Raw genomic sequence first — 18168 nt, 5'->3', positions numbered from 1 at the left:
TGTAAGGGAAGTGGCATCCGATATCTGCCATGATTCCTTTTCCTGAACTAGTGGCATGGAGTGTGGATCACCAGGACTGAGGGGCTCTAGGGAGAGACCAACTCTGGTGGCCTTGTGGTAAGAAGCTGCATTGCAATCTCAAGGGCACGTGGTTGGACTCCAGCAGTTGCTTTGCAGGAGAAGGATGGGCTTTATCCTCCCATGGGCTTTACTGCCTCTGAAAACCCTCTGGAGAGTCAGCTATGGTTTGATTCCAACTTGACCACACACAACAACAGCAACAAGGGAGAGACCACACAGAATAGTGGGAGGGGTCTTTTCAACTTACTTTTTGGGATGGGTTAGTTGCAGTTCTGGAATCAAGCCCTCTTTTCCCAAGCACTGGAAAGCTCGATGGTTCTGCTCTTGTGGAGGCCAAGGCACCTGAGCGCCTTCTGAGAATTCAAATGTGTCCTCTGCACTGACAGGAGTGACCCTGCTGGCCTCAGCCAGCCGGGACCGACTAATCCACGTGCTGAATGTGGAGAAGAACTACATCCTGGAGCAGACTCTGGATGACCACTCCTCCTCCATCACGGCCATCAAGTTTGCCAGTAAGCCCCTTCCTTCCTGCACCTCATTAGGTGGGCTCCTTCAGTAGAGGTAACAGCAGAAACACCCTGTAGCTTCAACAAAAAAGAGAGCAAGCTCTGAATTCAAGGATGTAATATTTTCAAAATCAGAATTCTCTCCCCTGTCAGCTCTGCCTTTTCTAGTGGGCAGGATCATGTGTCAGTGGAAACAGCTCCTTCTATCGAGGGAGTCCTGGTGGCTCAGGGTGAGGAGCTGTGCCACCAGCCCTAAGGCAAACAGTTTGAATCCACCAGGCTGCTCCTCAGGAGAAAGATGGGCAGTCTCATCCCTTGCAATTTGATGCCTCTGGAAACCTGCTGGAGGGTTAGCTATGTGTCAGTTCAGACTCGATGGCATACATAATAACCTTTTTCTATCAGTTGAGAGCTGACTTTTCCTGTCCTATTTAGAAGCTCCTGTCCTCAGAAATCATCAGCAGTGCTAGGGCTTCAGGGTGTTCTCTCAGACCTGGCCTAATTTACATGCCTCTTGCCTCCACTTCCTGATTACTGACATCAGGAAATTGCTGACTCACAAAAGGAAATCCAGGTACTAATACTATGAGATGGTGGGATGGACAGTGGGCTGATGGGGGAGCTAACTCTGTACCAGGCAAGAACCTTGCAGCATGTGAATTGGGCGTGGTTCTTCCCGATACTCCTTACCTCCATTGTACAGCAGAGGAAACAAAGGCTCAGAGAAGTGAGACTACCTGCCCAGAATCACATTGTCATAGGTCCAGAGTCTAAGCCTGTTTTCCAAAGCTGTCATTGCAGTCTACATAAGAACCCTACAGTTTCAACGAGGAAATTGGAAGGATTCTTGCAGACTAGAAAGATTCAATATGGTGTTCCCTGACCTGAAGGTACTCTGAGAGGTCAGAATAAAAACAAGAATGCTTACAGTGCTGACCATATGACAGACACTGTTCAAGGGCTTCACACACCAACTGTGGGGAAAGCGCTGTAATAGGGACCATTGCACATCAAGAAACTGAGGCTCAGAGAGGAAACTAGGTTCAGACCTGCTTTGTCTTTGGCACCAAAGAACATGTGAGTTCAGCTCTGGCCCTGTCCTGACTCACTTTGCATATGGAAGATGTGTAGTGGGATGGGTTGGCAAGCGTTCAGGGAGAGGTGGGCAAGTGGCCCAGCATGGGGCCTCGTCCCATGTGTGCATGATTACTTTTGGTGGCATAGCCTCCTGACAACCTGCCTGCCTCCCCTTATTCCTGCTCCTCCACCCTGCTGCCCGCGTGGGGGATGCTGCTTCTCGTATGCCTTTGTTTCTTCCCATGGGTCGTGCTTGCCACCTCATGCAGCCCTACCTTTCGGTGTCCTACCTCCAAGCCAGCCCAGCTCTGACCTCACCCACCTCTTCCTGCCCAGGTGGAATTGGTTAATTTTCTTTACAGTGCAGTTGCCTAGTGGGCCAGGCCTGCCTGACATACTTCCTCCTCCGCTTACCCCAGGCAACAGAGACATCCAGATGATCAGCTGTGGGGCCGACAAGAGTATCTACTTTCGCAGTGCCCAGCAGGTGTGGTGGGTAGCCTCCCTGGGGTTGAGGTGGAGCTTGTCAGGTATCCTATGACGATCCTCTCTGCCATATCAGGCCTCAGATGGACTACATTTTTTCCGAACCCATCATGTGGCAGAGAAGACCACCTTGTATGACATGGACATTGACATCACCCAGAAGTACGTGGCTGTAGCCTGCCAGGACCGTAACGTGAGGTGAGTCACTGACGCAGCCTGAGCTGTCTCTGAAGGACCCTGTAGAAGGTGACTGAGAGGTGCAGATGTAACTCAGGCATCCCACCCATGTTCCCGTAGTTCTTACCTGAGCTGGACAGTGCCGGGGCTCACCAGACGGGGTAGCACAGAGTAGTCACAGAGCTGAGATGGGGGAGGCGTACCCCCGGGCAAGCCCACCCTGGGGCAGGCAGGGCTTTTAGGAGGTGAAGACTATTAAGCTAAGACTGGGAAGGTTCAGGAGTGAGTTGAAGGAAAGGAGGGGCAATGTACAGAGGACAGGGCATGTACAGAGGTTCCCTCCTCTGTCACTTGCTCATTCAAATCAAGTGCTGAGCACTAAGCATGCAGAATGGTGGGGGACACAGACTCAATAGACACCCAGATGGATAGCCTCAGCCTGAGATGTGCTGTCAATCCCTGAGACTGTGTGTCAGTGGGGGACAGAGGTAACAAGGGCTTTGGAAGAGGTGGATATCAGGTTTGGCTGGAAGTGGAGGGTGAGTGTATTACGGCTTGTGGACTATGTTATGCCACCCCCTCCCCAGAGTCTACAACACTGTGAATGGGAAGCAGAAGAAGTGCTACAAGGGCTCCCAAGGTGACGATGGTTCTCTGCTGAAGGTAAGGAGCAGGGCTTGTTGGCTACCTGGAACCTTTGCCCTCGAGCACCTCACCCAGCTCCCAGGCTGTTGGAGGGAGCAGAGAAACAGACTTTCTCACTGGCCAGCACCTACTCAGGCCACCTGACCCTGGAGGCTTGGGAATGGGGGTGGAGTAAAGGTGGGTGGTTTACCTTCTTTACCAAGTCTTCAAAGTAAGGGGCACCAGGTTGTGGTGGGAAAAACTAGAAAAGCCTGGGCTCCTCTCCTTCCTTGCCCTCACCCAGACGCGTGGGATCCAGGAAATGTTGGGGACACTCAGAGCCTCTGCATGAGGAGAGTTAGGAGCTCAGACCCCAGCATGGCTTTGGTCTGACAGTGACCTGCTTCATCACCTGTAAGATGCAAGTCACAACAGCCCCTATCATGGGATTGTTCTGTGGAAGAAACAAGTTCATGCACATACAGCTTAGCATGGGGCCTGAGTACCATTATAGCTACTGTTATGGTCCATTTCTTCGCCTGTGAAATGGGTATAGACGTTCCAAGTAAATCGTACCAGGATGTGTGTCATGAAGGACAACCCCAAAATTCCATTGTCCTGCCTCCAGCTCAACGGATTATAATCCCTGGCCTAGGTTTCAAGCAGCAGATAGGCCCAGGGTCACGTGGATCTTCTTTCTGCAGGTCCACGTGGACCCCTCAGGTACCTTCCTAGCCACGAGTTGCTCAGACAAGAGCATCTCAGTGATTGACTTTTACTCAGGCGAGTGCATTGCCAAGATGTTCGGCCATTCAGGTGAGCATGACCCTGTTCGCCACAGGATGTCCATCCATCCTCTACCCCCACGGCCTTCTCACTGAGAAGGTTCTCTGTCTGCCTATAGAAATTGTCACTGGCATGAAGTTCACCTACGACTGTCGCCACCTGATCACAGTGTCTGGAGACAGGTGGGAACGGCCTGCGAGGCTGCCCCTGGCTGGGCCTCTCGCTGTCTCTACTGGGCCCTCTGCTGGGTAGGGAAGGGGGTGTCACACACCAGAGACGCTGTGCTCACAGCCTCCTTGTGGAGGTGACTTCTCAAGTTCCCAGGTCAGTGCCATCTTGGGAAGAGTGCTGTACCCAGCCCTGAGTTTAGATTCTAGATATGCCCCTTGGGCTTTGGCCATGTCCTTTCCCCTCTGAGCTTCAGTGTGCTTGTCTGTAGGTGATGACACTATTTGCCTTGTAAATGATACAGTGAGAATCAGATGAGATGATATAGAGACATTCTTTTGCACCTGATCAATGCTCTGTCCCTCCCTTTGAGTTACCATGACCCTTTCTTACATCTCCCTCTTGGATCCTGAGTCTTACTTCCAGAGCAAGCCCTAGTTGGCTAGGGTGTTCCGGGGCCCAGGCCCAGGGTGTGGGACAAGACAGGGTCTGGTGCTCCTGCACTAAGCAGATAGAGTGTGTGCTTGAAGAGGGGCTAAGGGACGAGGTGTCAGCTGTGGTGACCCTGGTGGCTGCCATGTTCACTGTTCCTCTTCTTCACCTCATTGGTCTCCGTAGCTGTGTGTTCATCTGGCACCTTGGCCCGGAGATCACCAACTGCATGAAGCAGCACCTGCTGGAGATAGACCACCGTGAGCAGCAGCAGCACGCAAAGGACCAGAAGTGGAGCAGCCACCCCAGGTGCTGGCACATGTCTGACCAGCCCCCAGCTGTTCATCCACCGGGAGTGTCTCCCTGTCCTGGCCTTCATGAGCTTGATGCTGGGGACGTAGCTACAGCCAGAACAGCCTTGGATTCTGCCCTGTTGCACTGGCAGCCTAGAGGACAAACTTTCGATACAAAATTACAGTGTCATATGACCATTTCTTTACTTCTGGAGATTGAGTCATCCATCTCAAGAGTCTCTTTCTTTCTCTCTGAGATGTATCTTTTCCTAATAAACGATCTTGTCTTTCACATTTAAATAAAACCCAAGCATACAGTAAGAGTTCTAGGTAGAAAAATGCAGTGCTTTAGAGAGCCTTTGAACACTGCTTGGGAAGCCCCACCACCTGAGGGGACCAGAGCGGTCCTGACCCAGCAGCTGCGGGAACAGAACAGGAAGGAAGGGCTGTAGGGGAGGAGACGGCAGAGCAGAGATGTCCTCTTAACGGGGGAGAAAGGACTTTTAGTTTCATAGTTTGTTGAGTTTGGTTTGGGTTTTTGGTTTTTGTTTGCTTGGGTTTTTTGGTTTTGTTGTTTTTGTTTGTTTGTTTGTTTTTTGCTGTAATCTGAAAGTTTGCAAAGCAAACTTGATTTTTACACTTAACCATGCATACACTTATTTAGAACACTAACTAAATACCTGCATATTCTCCCACTTCTCTCTGACTCTTGTTGCCACCATCCTCCTTATCCCTTCCTGCCTTGTAAGCTCTATTTCTGGACAGATGTTGTCCTTCTGGTCTTACTTGGTTGATTATTCTAGGGAGTAAGCAATGCCCTGATGGTGTTACTCTGGCATCCTGTTTGGCTAACAGTTGAATCTCAGGGTTGAGTTGTCCCAGGCCCCAAGGATGACTGAGGGCCACAGTCTTGGGGGTTCCACTAGTCTTTATCAGATCATTAGCCTGGTTATTTTTGCTGTTTTTTGATGTTGTTCCGCATTTTTTAAAATTCTCTTTAAATGAAAGTTCTTTATTTTAGTCTTGTAAATTTTTTTTTTAAATCTTTATGCCACAAATCCAGTTTTACTTGGCGCAATTCATGGTCTAGTTTTGATTGGGTTTGGGAGGTTCATCTGGAGTGGGAGGTTTGGGGTTTTCTCTTTCCTGCCTCTCAGTCTCTTCCTGATTGTTTCTGTCATAGGAGTTGGCTGTTCTCCATGAAGGCTCCTAAGACCCCTCTTAAGACCAAGCCTTGTCAGGGGCCATATATTCCAATAAACACACCGAGGGAGGGGTAGCTCCTTCAGCTCCTAGTTTTGAAGCACACATCCTCTAGGGCTGTACCTTGTATTCCAAAGGGTCCAGAATCTCATTGCTACCACCTGCTCCCTTGATAGGAAACCAGCAGCCCAGGACTTCAGCTCCACTCTGCTTTCTGGCCCACTGCTGTGGCTTTTGGAAAGTGTGTCTTATTTTTTTGAGGCTTGCTTTTGTTCTGTCTCATTTATTGGAGAAATGTGTTTCTAATGGAGAGGACCTAGCTGGTGAGACTTAGCAGTCATGCTGACCACAGCAGAGAGTAGATTCCTAAGAAGTGCAGCACAAGTCCTAGGGGAGGCCCCCTCGCCCCCAAGCACACATTTCCCTCTATTTCTCTGGCTTTAGGCAGGAGACCTATGCATCCATGCCCAGTGAGAATCACTCCCTAAACCCTGGAGAACAGACAGAGGATGAGCTGGAGGAAGAGTGTGAACCTGCGGAGCTGCTAAAGACGCCATCCAAAGAAAGCTTGGATCCAGGTTGGGAAAGGGGGCCAGCCCTGTTGTGAACTTCGTCAAGGTCGGGATCATTGCAGCATTTTACTCCCAACTTTGTTTTTGGGGCCAGTCATCTCCCAGGAAGTTGTAAGCAGAGTTTATTGGTTCATTTAACACGTTGCCGCACACTTTTAAATTGATGACCGTGCTTAGAAGCACATTTTTTTCGATGTATTACCATCATTTGCACCAACGTGTTAACGGAAAAAATTGAGTACTGACTCCAGGGGTGACTGGTTGTGGGTAAGGAGGTGTTGAAAGGCACACCAGCACGGGCTTCTCCATCTCTGGGCTCTGCTTTTCTCTCTCGGCTTCTTTCTCAGTCAGACTCTCCCTTTATGGGAGATTGATTTCTCTCCCCCCGGCTCCCGCAGCTCCCCAGAGAAGAGGGCACCTTTTTTCCTAATCACTCCAGGCTAAGTCCTGAAGTTGTAACTCACGATCCTCATGTGAGTCATGTGCCCATTTCTGATCCATCTTGATAGGCCACACTGGAATATCACCTCAGAAGGAAGGAAGAGCTGAGGAGAGTAAGGGAATATCCCAGGAGGAAAACGAAGCCAGGATAGATTCTGTGGTCCAGGGAAAAAGGAGCAAGGGGCAGCTTGACAACTTGATAAGCAGCCACTCTCTCACGAATGTCTGCCTCTCTGTATGTTACTTTGACTCAGCCCCTTGGTTGCAGATTGACTATCTAAATTCCAGGCATCAGAGACTTCACTGATGAGGAGAAGCGTTCCCTCCGAGAATTTCTCTGAAAGGACATATGCTCAGGCTTTGCTGGGCTCCCACTGCAGGGCTGCTCTAGCTCCGAGGCTGGAAACAGTGACCAACTGTCGCCTTTAGCATGGTGGTGAGCTCTGCTAGTGAGGAGACAGGAAGGATGATGATTCATCCTAATTTTTCTCATCACCCTCTTATGCCCAATCTCAGTGTCCTCTCCAATGTATACCAAACAGAAACATCTTTTAACCAGGAGCACAGTAGCTTTTTAAAGTCATTTGTTTCAGAGTGGGCACTGAAGTTTTCCCCTTATTTTACACTTTGTGGATGAGGCTGCCTCCCAGGGTCTGTGTGAGTGATTTTTTGGATGGAGGTTCTGAGCAGGTGCTGGGCTGTGGGCTTTGGACCTAGACGAAACCACCAAAGGGCTCCAAAGATTCAGTTACCAGCCCAGTGAGCAATCCCCTCTGTTCCCCCACACCCTTGCTAATATTTAATATTCCTTAGCATTTTCATTCTAGTTAATGTTGGTCCGTTTTGGTCAACGAACAACATTGTATCCCACTGTTAAGACCTACATTCCCCTGAGGGTTTGTGAGCCTGAGCTCATTTGTTGTGCTGTCACTCCTGCATTACTTCTCTGGTGAGCTGCTGCCTGCTGTTCATGTGTCTGTTGCTGTGTGTGTTCTGTTTTCATGGATCTCCTGTGTCTCTGCAGATCCTCAGTGCCTGCTGACCAATGGCAAACTGCCACTCTGGGCCAAACGACTGGTGAGTCTGCTAAGAAATTGGGTAAGAGGGTTCCCCAGAATGAGAAGAACCCAGAGAGGAACGTTCCCGTCAGAACCATCTGCAAGAGCAAAAGCAATTTTGAAAGTAGAGCTGAGTAAGGGAGAGGAATGGCCTAGACCACATCAAGATGGAATAATTGTTGACTTGTAGGCAAGGCAGGCTGGGGGAAGTGGATTAGGAACTCACAGCAGAATCCTAAATCCCAGGTTTGAGAGTTCATTTTAGGAACAACGTCAGACCTTGTCATTTTGAAAAGACCAAAGCTCTCCCTCCCCGACTACAGGTAGGGGAGACTTGGGGAGTGAGATTACCTCAGCGCCTTTGCATGTGCTTGTCCGTCTGCCACAACTGTTCATTCTCATTCCTACTCAACCTTCAAATCTAAATCAGGTACTCAGGGAAGTTCTCTCTGAGACCCCCTATGCTACAGATCAGGTCGGACCATCTGAATAACTAGATCTTTGGCCCCCCCCCAAGCATTTCCTTATCAGTGCATATTACAATTAGAATTACATCCGGTGTAGGCTATTTTCTAAACCCGTAACTATCTCACTGCTCAGTGTAATTCCTTTGAGAGATTAATTTTTCTCATCCCCATTTCATAAACTGAGGCCTAGAAAGTTACATAACTTATCTAGGGTCACACCACTAAGAATCAGGACTTGGTCTGGGATGTCAGCAGGCTGGCTTCAGAGCATGTTTTTACAACCACCTTCCTGTCTCCCAAGCAGCAGTCTTGGGAGAAAGCAATGTGATAGGACCAAAATGAAGAGGCCACATTTTAAGGATGTTTAGAAGCCAAAGAGGCCAGAATTTGCTGATGAAATGCATGTAGAGTATAAGGGACAGAATAAGGGAGAATGATGATGGATAATCCCAGGACTTGGGGCCTTAACAATTGGAAAGAATAACAGGAATGGAGAAGCCTGAGGTTCTGAGGAAAAGCGACGTGGTTGAGTTTATAGCATGTTAACTTTCAGGTATCTGCTAAATGTCCTTGCAGAAATGTGGAGTGGTTGCACATGTGATTTTGAAGTTTAAGGGAAAGGCCTGGGCTGAAAATAGGAATCTGGAAGTTTAAAATATGTGTAAAGTCAGGAGACTGCACAGTGCCAGCAGCCCTCGCCAGCCTGAGTGTGGACTTGGCCTAACTGTCCTGTGTCCTCAGCTGGGAGACGACATACCGGATGGCTCGGCCTTCCAAGCCAAGCGCAGCTACCAGCCCCACGGCCGCTGGGCGGAGCGGGCTGACCGGGAGCCACTCAAAACCATCCTGGATGTCCGGGACCTGGATTGCTACTTCACCCCTATGAAGCCTGAGAGCCTGGAGGACTCTATGCTGACTACATTGGAGCCTCAGAACCTGGCCACCCTACTGAATGAGGTACCCCAGGCCTGCAGCCCCAGCACCATGGCAGCCTCCATAGCTCTCAGTCTGAAGGCAGGGCTGACTCTTCCCACTTTAGGGAGGCAGAGTAAATTCTGTGAAATTGTGGGGGACAGGAGGGCAAGCTCCAGGTCCAGAAGACAGCATGGCATTCCAGGACAGAGAAGGTATTCTGGGAGAGCAGGTGATGAGCCGAGAGCTTGGACCCTAAAGCAGACCAGATCCCGAGGGAGCGCCCTGGCCTGCTCATTCCTGGCTGAGTGATCTGGAACAAGAAGCTTCCTTGCCTCTTTGGCCTCAGTTTCCCCATTTTAAAAATTGCTGTTTAAAACAACCTTTTCCTTTCAGGGCTTTTATGAGGCTCCAGTGGTAAGACCAGGCCTGGGTCCTTAGAGGTGCCCAAGCAGTATTGTTTTCCAAATATAATTCCTTTACATCCTGCTACATAAATGTTTTTGGTTTTTTTAACAAATGTTTCTAAATCATAATTATTTGTTCAATTTATTTATGGGTTCAGTAAATCCATGTATTGATCACCCAAATCAAAACAGAAACATTCCTCCTTGTGCCTCCCTGAGTCGGTCACCCAGCCACCATCCAAGGTACTGACGTGGCCTCTTACCATAAATTGGTCTTCCTGTTCTTGATCTTCATAGAAATTGACTCTTAATAGGCCTCCTCTCATTTTTTTAAACCTTACCCATTCCTTATCTGTAAAGAGGGGAACAGAATGAGCTCATGGTGGGAAAACCCTCGGCCAGGCCCTGACCCACCGTGAATGGCACCATCATTGGTATCACAGCTGGAGACCTGTGAGAGCCCTGGTTGCCATGGCACCTGAGTGGCTGCATTTTCTTCATCTCCTAGTCAAAGAGTCCCCAGGAGAATGACTGTGGGCATCCTTCCTTCCTGCCCCTACAGAGGGAGCTTGAGGCCAGCAAGCCTATCATCTACTCCATGGAAATACCAGTGCTAGTCACGGGGACAGAGAGGTGGGTGTCCTTTGCACAGAGGAAGCCTCAGTGGACAGGTCTCCCCTAGGAAAATAGTCCTCCCCACCTCCCCAGAGGCCCTGGGGAGTCCTAGACAGGACAGGAGTGGGCTCACCTACAGCCTCAGTTTCTCATTGCAGGTTCATGAGGCTTCTGCAAGAAGGGGTGTTTGGGCAACTTGGGCAGGCTTAGGCATGCCCCAATCTAAGCTGTTACACCCGCCCCCCCCCCCACTTACTCCTTTTGTGCTGCAGCAAGTACTGCATCCAGGAAGTAGATGAGGGGCCCATTGACCAGCAAGATGACTCCTACCTCAGAATGTCCTCTTCTGGCTCAAAGGCACAGAGCTGCCCTGAGAGTGAGTAACACGCAGGCTGGGCCCGGGGCCTGGTGCAGTGTGTCCTGCTTGTTCAGCCAGGTCCCAGTCTGAGTGCTATGGCAAATCTCCCAAAGCTGAGAGGCAGTGGCAGAAAACTGACCCAGCCCCTGCTGTCACCTGACCACCTCCTCAATGTGTAACGTTGCTGGTCCATAAAAATGAGGGGTACTATTCCATTTGGGGAAACTGAGGCCCTGAACAGCAGGCTCACCCATAAAAATCCTAGCTATGAGCTCCTGACCCCACCCCTACATTCTGCTCCTGCAGACTTGGGGAAGTTGGAGACAGACCTGGAGTGCAGCTTTTCCGCCATCCACTCCCCTCCACAGCCCACCCCCGACCCTCAGTTTGACATGATGGTGCCCCATGCACCAGGTATGTAAGGTATGGGGTCTGGCTTGTCTAGGGGACAGAACCACTGGCCCCATATCAGCCCTGAACCTGGAACTCACTAAGCCCCAATCTCTTCTCCTGGAAGGTGGGGCCTTTCCTCCTCAGCCTGGTGACAGCAATTGTGTGACAGGTGAGGCCAGCTCTCTGCTTTCTCATGCCTTCCATGACTCCTGGTGTTGCCAGCTTCCCTCCTCATCTCCCCTCCCTCTCTGCTCCTTCGCCTCTCAGAAGGCCTGAGCTCTGGAGAAGAAGAGATGGTCCTGCCCGACGTTCCAGGCTTGCCCAGCAGCTCCTTGCCCCAGACCCCTGAGCAGAAGTTCCTCCGCCACCATTTCGAGACACTTACCAATGCCCATCCTGAGGGTATGCCCTCCCCCTCTAAACCCTGCCTTGTCCCACTGTGCTGATGTGAGGTAGGGGTGGGACTGAGTTGCACGGTTCTCTTTCTTCACTCCTGAGCTGAGGTGTATGTGTTGTATCTGTTGATGGGGGTTTCTGGGAGTCTACCTACTGGTCTGAGGGTCTGCATGGGGCCAGAACACGTTGGCTGAAGGGATTCTGAGGTTCCCTCAATGTCTTCCTAGAGCTCTTCCACAGGCCACTGAGAGATGTGGAGGCCTCCGAGGCGGAGGAATTCTTCCTTAGTCCCCGGCTGAGCATCTCTGCCCAGTTCCTCTCCCAGCTGCAGAAGAAGCCCAGGTAGAGCTAAAGAACCCTGACTGCTTCCTCATCACTGTGTACCGACCACCCAGGGCAGGCTGGGTCCCCTCAGACCCCCAGGGCAGGCTAGGTGAGTGTGCCTCCCCAGCATGGGTTTCTCCCCACAGATTCACCCACTCCTTCCCTTCCGGGTTGCCCTTGTACCTCACAAAGTCCTCAGAGGTCAAGACCATGGACCAAGGGGAGACCCAGCCCAGAGCAGAGGTCCCAAGGGCAGGCACTGGCTCCCCCTCCCTAGCCCGGACTAACGTGAGTATTGGGGTTCCTTCCCTCAGGATGTGGGGCTAGTGGCCAGGAGGCTTTGTCCTCATCTCAGCAATGTGCTTACAGGTCCTCTCTAGAGGGAAGACTGAGGAGCTCCTTAAGACCCTGGAGGCCTGGCACCCACTGAGTAAGTCCCCACTCAACAACCCTGGCTTTCTCAGTGGTGGCTCTGGGTGTCCAGCTGGGCTGAGTGGGGTAGAGGCACAAAGCACAGCTGGGGTATGAGAGTGAGCGGTCTGCTTCCTTTCCAGCCCCCTGCCTCACAGGCCTGGTGCCTTGTGCTCCCTCCTCATCAGTGCTGCCCACAGACAGGAGGCCTGCGCCACCTTCATCTGTACCCACCTCAGGCCTCGCTCAGGGTGTCCACGTTCCTCCCACCCACTCCTACATGGAAACCACTGCAAGCTCCCGTGCCAAGATGGCACACAGCATCTCCCTCAAGGAGCATGCTGGTCCTGTTCTCGCTGAGACAGCCCGGCCCCTCTGCAGGCCCTCATCCCTGGGGGAGCTGGCCTCCCTGGGCCAGGAACTCCAGGCCACCACGCCGGCAGCTCCCTGTTCCAGCCCTGAGGACCCAGAGCCTGACCTGCCCTCCTGGGGCAACCACGAGGCCCGGGCTGGTCCGAGACTGACCCTGACAAGCACCTGTGACAGGTTCCTGCTGTCCCCACCCCCACAGGAGCCACCCACCGCATGTGCCTGGTCCCAGAAGCCTGTGGCTGCCCCGTGTTATGCTACAGCAGTCAGCTTCCTGCCCCACAGCCCTGTGCACACGGGGGCCCTGCTGCTTCACGAGGATGCCTTCCTCCCAAGATTCCCTGTCCCCCAGCCTCTCAACTCTCCAACCCACCCTGATAATTCCCAGCTTCCAGAGACCAGGCCAGGGATTCCTGGGAGCCCTACCTCCCTCCTTGAGCCTCCTCCTGGTGAGTGCCATGGTGGGGTCAAGGGACTGTCCTCTAAGCTCACCTCATGCACCAGTTGGGCACAGGGCTGGGCCATCATTCCTTAGTCTATTCATTTGACAAGTATTTCGTGAGCACCTTGTCCATGTGGGGCTTTCTTGTAGGCCCTCGAGACATGGGACATGGAGGTAAACAAGACCTTGGAAGTATCTTCCCCCAGAGAATTGGTTCCTTTAACTGGGGGAGAGCTGTCCAGACAAAACGTAGAAGGAAAGTGTCAAGTGTATCATAAAGTCGTACGCACTGCAGCGTAAAGCTGGGAAGGGGTTGAGGTTTGCAATTGTAAACAGGATGATGATGAGGAGAGACCTCAGGGAGAAAGTAGCAGTTGAGCAGAGCCCTGCAGCGTGGGAGGGAGAGACCCTTGGGAACTAAGTGAGTGTGTTCCAGACAGACATCAAGGCCAGCAGCTGAGATCATCTAAACCATCTGGTTTCTTTCAAACCTGACAGAGTGTAGCAGCCTCTTACTACCTTTCTTTACCCTCAGATGCAGACAGGCTGGCCCAGAGTAGTCCTAGACATTGGGGCGAACCCAGTGTGCCAACTGGGGGTGTGCCCCCAGTTCCCCTTGAGCTGAGCAATGCAAAGACCATCGTGCACAGGCTGCAGACTGCCTTCCAAGACGCACTTGACCTTTACCTTGTGGTGAGCCAAGCCCCAGTGTTGGAGGGAAGGGCTGAGGGGACTGCCTGGCCTCGCGGTCCCTGACAAGCCTCAGCATTCCCTGCAGGTGGTCTCCAGTGGCCAGGTCAGCGCTGAGCAGCAGGAGGCACAGGCTGCGCTGGCTTCCACCTTCCTTTGGATCCACCGCAAGTTGGAGGCGATCTGGCTGGATAGGACAGAGATGGCACCAAACCAGGCCCTGCCCAGTCCTGGTCCCCCATCTCCACCTACCCTCTGTCCACTGGCCAACCCTGATTTGCGGGCCCTGCTGGAACACTACTCAGAACTGCTGGTTCAGGCCGTGCAGAAAAAGACAGGAGGATACTGAGAGCTGCAGCCTCTTCCACTGCAGTTCTGCTACTTCTAAAGAGCTATTTTAAGCAAGTAAATTCACAGCTTAAAGGAATAAACTGTTTGCGGTACATGTCCTGGCCCGTTCATTTCATCCCCTTCAAGCAGATACAGAAGGGCCAGTGGTGACCCTCACATGGATCTGTCTAGGGTCCTCATGTTTGCACCCATCCCAGGCCCCTGTGCCGGGACTGTTATTAATGGAGGGCATGGGTCCAACTTGCCCCAGACATTTGGGGCCATAATGATATTGCCAAGGCTTGGCCTCCCTCATCCTTTTCCCTGGTCCAATCATAGAGGTCATTTGTCATCCTTGCCCAGTGAAACTCATCTCTACCACAGGAGAGCTAGCCCCTCTTCTTTGTCTTCTTCTAATACCCAGAAACTTGAAAGCAGGAGTGGTATCCACTTCCTAAACAACATGCCTCTGGAAACTGAACTTTGATAAATGTCGGTAGTTGTAGAGGGGCTTCAGGCCTCTTGTTCATAGGGTTGCTATGAGTCATGCTCAATTCAAAGGCAGTCAACAATACCCAAGAACCCACAGCAACTCTTAAAATCCCTGTATGCCAGACCTTGCCCACTAGCACCCGCACTGCCCTGTCACTGACTCACATGGCCCAGATCAGAGCTGTCCTCATCTGCATCAGGGTAACAGGAAAGAAGGGCTTCACAGTGGACTATCCCAGTCTGTCCCATGCCAACCAGTAGCAAGGGCAAAAAACACCCAGCAGAACTGTGCCTGGTGACAACATCCTGTGAGCTCCCGGCACCAGTCTAATCTCTCCCAGATGTAGTTGCATTTGCCAAGGGTGCTCATGGCCACAAAAGCCCCCATTATCCCAAGTTCCTATTCCCACCAGATGGCTTGCTGTTATCTAAACCCCCATATGCCTGTTAGGATCCTGTTGTTTGATGATTCTGGTCCATCAAACTGGTTCAAAGAAAGCTAGTGTTTTGCTCAGGGCCCTGTAGAGCTGAGAGCTTGCCTGGTGGCCTATTCACCAGCATGAGACCTGACAAACACATGATGCGCATCACAGTGAATCACAATTATCTTAGAGATTCTGCTAGCCCCTGGTTCCTGCAACTATTCCAGAGGCTAGTAGGGCAGGGAACAGGACACTTGCCTTCTAGAAGCAAAGCAAACGTGAGAAATAATATAAATCCATTACAGTCAATTTTCAACACAGGTTACAGACCAGTCGGGGAAAGGATAATCTATATCTTTGACAGATAGTGTGAGGACAATTGGATGTTCACATGCAAAGAATGAAGTCAGCCCCTTAACCCTCCACACTAGATTTAAAAAAACAAACTCAAAATGGGTTAGATTAGTGGGTACATGGGCTGAGAAAAAAAGGGAATGTAGACTTACATGCTTAATAAGTACAGGGTTTCTGTTTAGGGTAATGAAAAATTTTGGAAATAGTAATGGTTGCACATTTTAAATATAACCATATACTTTTAAAAGTTTACTATTGGTTACCAGAGAAGAAGGGAAAGAAGCCTTAAAAAGCACTGAGTTTACAGTAATGGAAATGTGGCAATGGATACTGCTGATAGTTGCACAACACAATTGCTGTCATGTGCTGAGTTGAGTAGGACACACAGTGACCTATGAACAATGGCTCTGAACTGTGCCCTATCCTGTGCCAACCTCAACACATTTGAGCTGGTGGTTAAGTCACAATGTCCAGTCCATCTCATTGAAGACCTCCTCTCCTAACCGTCCATCTTTCCAAGTATGTTCTATGTAGCCCTCCCCTTACAACATGCTCAAAGTATGTGAAAGCGTCATTATCCTTGCCTCCCAAGGACCACTCTGGTTTCGTTGTCTCTAGCACAGACCTGTTTGTTCTCTTGTCCATGTGATAATCAGTACTACTCTCCAGTCTCACAACTCAAAGGCATTGATTCTTCTGTCATCCTGTTTCCTTGTCCACCTTTCAGATGCATAGCAAGTAACTGATAACACTATGGCTTGGATTAAGTGCCCCTTAGTCTTTCAAACAACATCATTGCTCTTTAATACTCTGGAGAGGTCCCTGAGAGCAGATTTTCCCAATGCCATTTGTTTTAATTAAAAAAAAAAAAAAACACAAACACAAACAAAAAAACCCCCACAAAGCCTGCTTTTTTTAGTGTATCAAGATGCCAACCAGCAATTTGGAAGAGATGACGTTAATACAGTAAACATCATCAAAGCAAATAAAAATACAGATGTATCTGAAATGGCCTTTTCAGTAACATGATGCCTTAATAAATTAAGGAAACTGACCAAGCGCTCTCTAGCTGCTTTCTCATTTCATGTTCTTCACAAAATCCTCCCCTTTCTGGATGGAGGCTTTCAGATCGGGGATCACCTCAGTGATCATCTTCTTGAAAGAGATCTTGCCGATGCTCAGATTCTTCACAATGCCCTTCCCCCCAGCACTAACGGTGTGGAGAAATAGTGCAGTCTGTCTCCTGGGACTTGACAAGGGAGCACTCAGCAACTCCTTCCTTTCTGTTCATGGCATCCATGAGGGAGAAGACAAACCAGGCGCCGGCATATGCCATGGACAGCATAGTGGACCCTGCTCCGGCGTTAGCCTTCACCACCTCGGTGCCCACCTGCTGGATGCACCCAGTCAGGGTGGTCAGCTGGTCCTGGGGAAAGTCCACCTTGGGAGTGCACTGAGAGATCAGGGGGATGATGATCTTCCCAGCATGGCCACCAATCACAGGGATGTCGACTTGAGAGCTAGATCCAAACCCTTCAGTTCTGCAACAAAAGTTTTTGCCCTGACAATATCCAGAGTGGTCACACCGAAGATCTTATTGGGATTGTACACGCCGTGTTTCTTGAAAACTTCTGTGATCCAGATGGTGGAGTTAACCGGATTTGCAATGATGCAGATCATGGCTTCAGGGCAATGCTGGGCACAGGCAGCAGCCAGGGTGGCCACGATTGTGGCGCTGGTGTTGGACAGGTCATCCCGCATCATGCCTGGCTTTCTTGGGAATCCTTCAGGAATAACCACCATATTGCAGCCCTTCAGGCAGTCTGGCAGCTGTTCAGGCTCAAGCTACCCTTTCACATGCGCTCTGGTCTCAATGGGGCTGAGATCAGCAGCTACTCCAGGCATGTGAGCAATATTGTAGAGGGTCAGGCAGCTCACCAGGGAGCGAGAGGCTGCCCAGTTCCTCCAGAAGCCCCCAGGATGGCTACTTTAGCATCATTCTGGGTGGATCTGCTCCCTGTCCTGGCCCTGCCCACAGGTGCTGCCCTCCGCTGCAGCTTCAGCACCTCCGCCCAGAACAATGTTTTCATTTTTTTGACTGCTGGTACCAAGGATGTTGATTGTGGATCCAAGTTAGATGAAATTTTGACAACTTCAGTCTTTTCTCCATTTACTATGATATTGCCTGTTGACACGGTGGTGAGGATTTTGTTTTTTCTCGTGTCCCATCGAATTGGATCTGACTGGTACAGGAGACTGCTCCTCCTTCCCCAGCAAAGCATCTGATGGATTCGGTCCACGCACCTTCAGTATTGCAGCGTAGCTTCTTGCCACTAGGCAACCAGAGCTCTCTTGATTTTGTGTTTTCTTGATGTTGAGATGCAATCCATATTTAAGGCTATAGTACTTGATCTCTGGCAAGACCTCCTTATGTTCAGTGACCAAGATTATGTCATCACCATAATGCAGGTTGTTAAGAGTCTTCCTTTGCTCCGGATGCCACATATTCCTCCTCATAAAGTCTAGCTTGTTGAATGATCTGCTCAGTATACAGATGGAATAGGTATGGGAAAATTATACAACCCTGATGCACCCGTTTCCTGATTTTAAACCATACAGTTTTTTTCTTGCTCTTTTCTGACAGCAGCTTCTTAGTCTAGATATAGGTTTCACATAAGCACAATTAAGTGTTCTGGGATTCCCATTCACAATGTTGTTGTTGTGTTGTTGTTAAGTGCCATCGAATCGCAGGCGACTCATAGCGACCCTATGAAGGAGAGTCCTTGACGCTTGGGGTGCCTTTCATCCTCTCTCCAAGTTCATAGGGTTTCCAGAGGCAAGCTATTATGGAAGTGGAGGCCACTCCTCCTTCCACACTTGTT

General features: G+C 50.5%; 1 protein-coding gene and 1 pseudogene across 1 annotated transcript in view; one reads left to right on the top strand and one right to left on the bottom strand.

Moving 5' to 3' along the window:
* The window catches only part of WDR62 (WD repeat domain 62), a 46758-nt gene extending 32721 nt beyond the window's left edge, over positions 1-14037 (top strand). Inside the window, exons 13-32 of the mRNA XM_006899708.1 lie at positions 468-593; positions 2084-2151; positions 2227-2348; positions 2915-2990; positions 3656-3767; positions 3856-3919; positions 4524-4646; positions 6278-6411; positions 7871-7923; positions 9113-9328; positions 10199-10323; positions 10578-10681; positions 10970-11077; positions 11327-11458; positions 11680-11794; positions 11923-12064; positions 12146-12206; positions 12331-13005; positions 13534-13691; positions 13777-14037. Of these exons, the coding sequence (XP_006899770.1) occupies positions 468-593; positions 2084-2151; positions 2227-2348; positions 2915-2990; positions 3656-3767; positions 3856-3919; positions 4524-4646; positions 6278-6411; positions 7871-7923; positions 9113-9328; positions 10199-10323; positions 10578-10681; positions 10970-11077; positions 11327-11458; positions 11680-11794; positions 11923-12064; positions 12146-12206; positions 12331-13005; positions 13534-13691; positions 13777-14037 (2975 nt within the window). The remainder of the gene's footprint in view (positions 1-467; positions 594-2083; positions 2152-2226; positions 2349-2914; positions 2991-3655; positions 3768-3855; positions 3920-4523; positions 4647-6277; positions 6412-7870; positions 7924-9112; positions 9329-10198; positions 10324-10577; positions 10682-10969; positions 11078-11326; positions 11459-11679; positions 11795-11922; positions 12065-12145; positions 12207-12330; positions 13006-13533; positions 13692-13776) is intronic.
* Positions 14038-16363: 2326 nt separating this feature from the next.
* LOC102849718 lies at positions 16364-17376 on the bottom strand (annotated as a pseudogene).
* Positions 17377-18168: the final 792 nt, after the last annotated feature.

This window comes from Elephantulus edwardii, unplaced genomic scaffold, assembly GCF_000299155.1.
Source record: "Elephantulus edwardii isolate Elephantulus edwardi_28Jun2011 unplaced genomic scaffold, EleEdw1.0 scaffold00266, whole genome shotgun sequence".
Classification (NCBI taxonomy): domain Eukaryota; kingdom Metazoa; phylum Chordata; class Mammalia; order Macroscelidea; family Macroscelididae; genus Elephantulus; species Elephantulus edwardii.
This window is presented reverse-complemented; position numbering and strand designations above follow the sequence as displayed.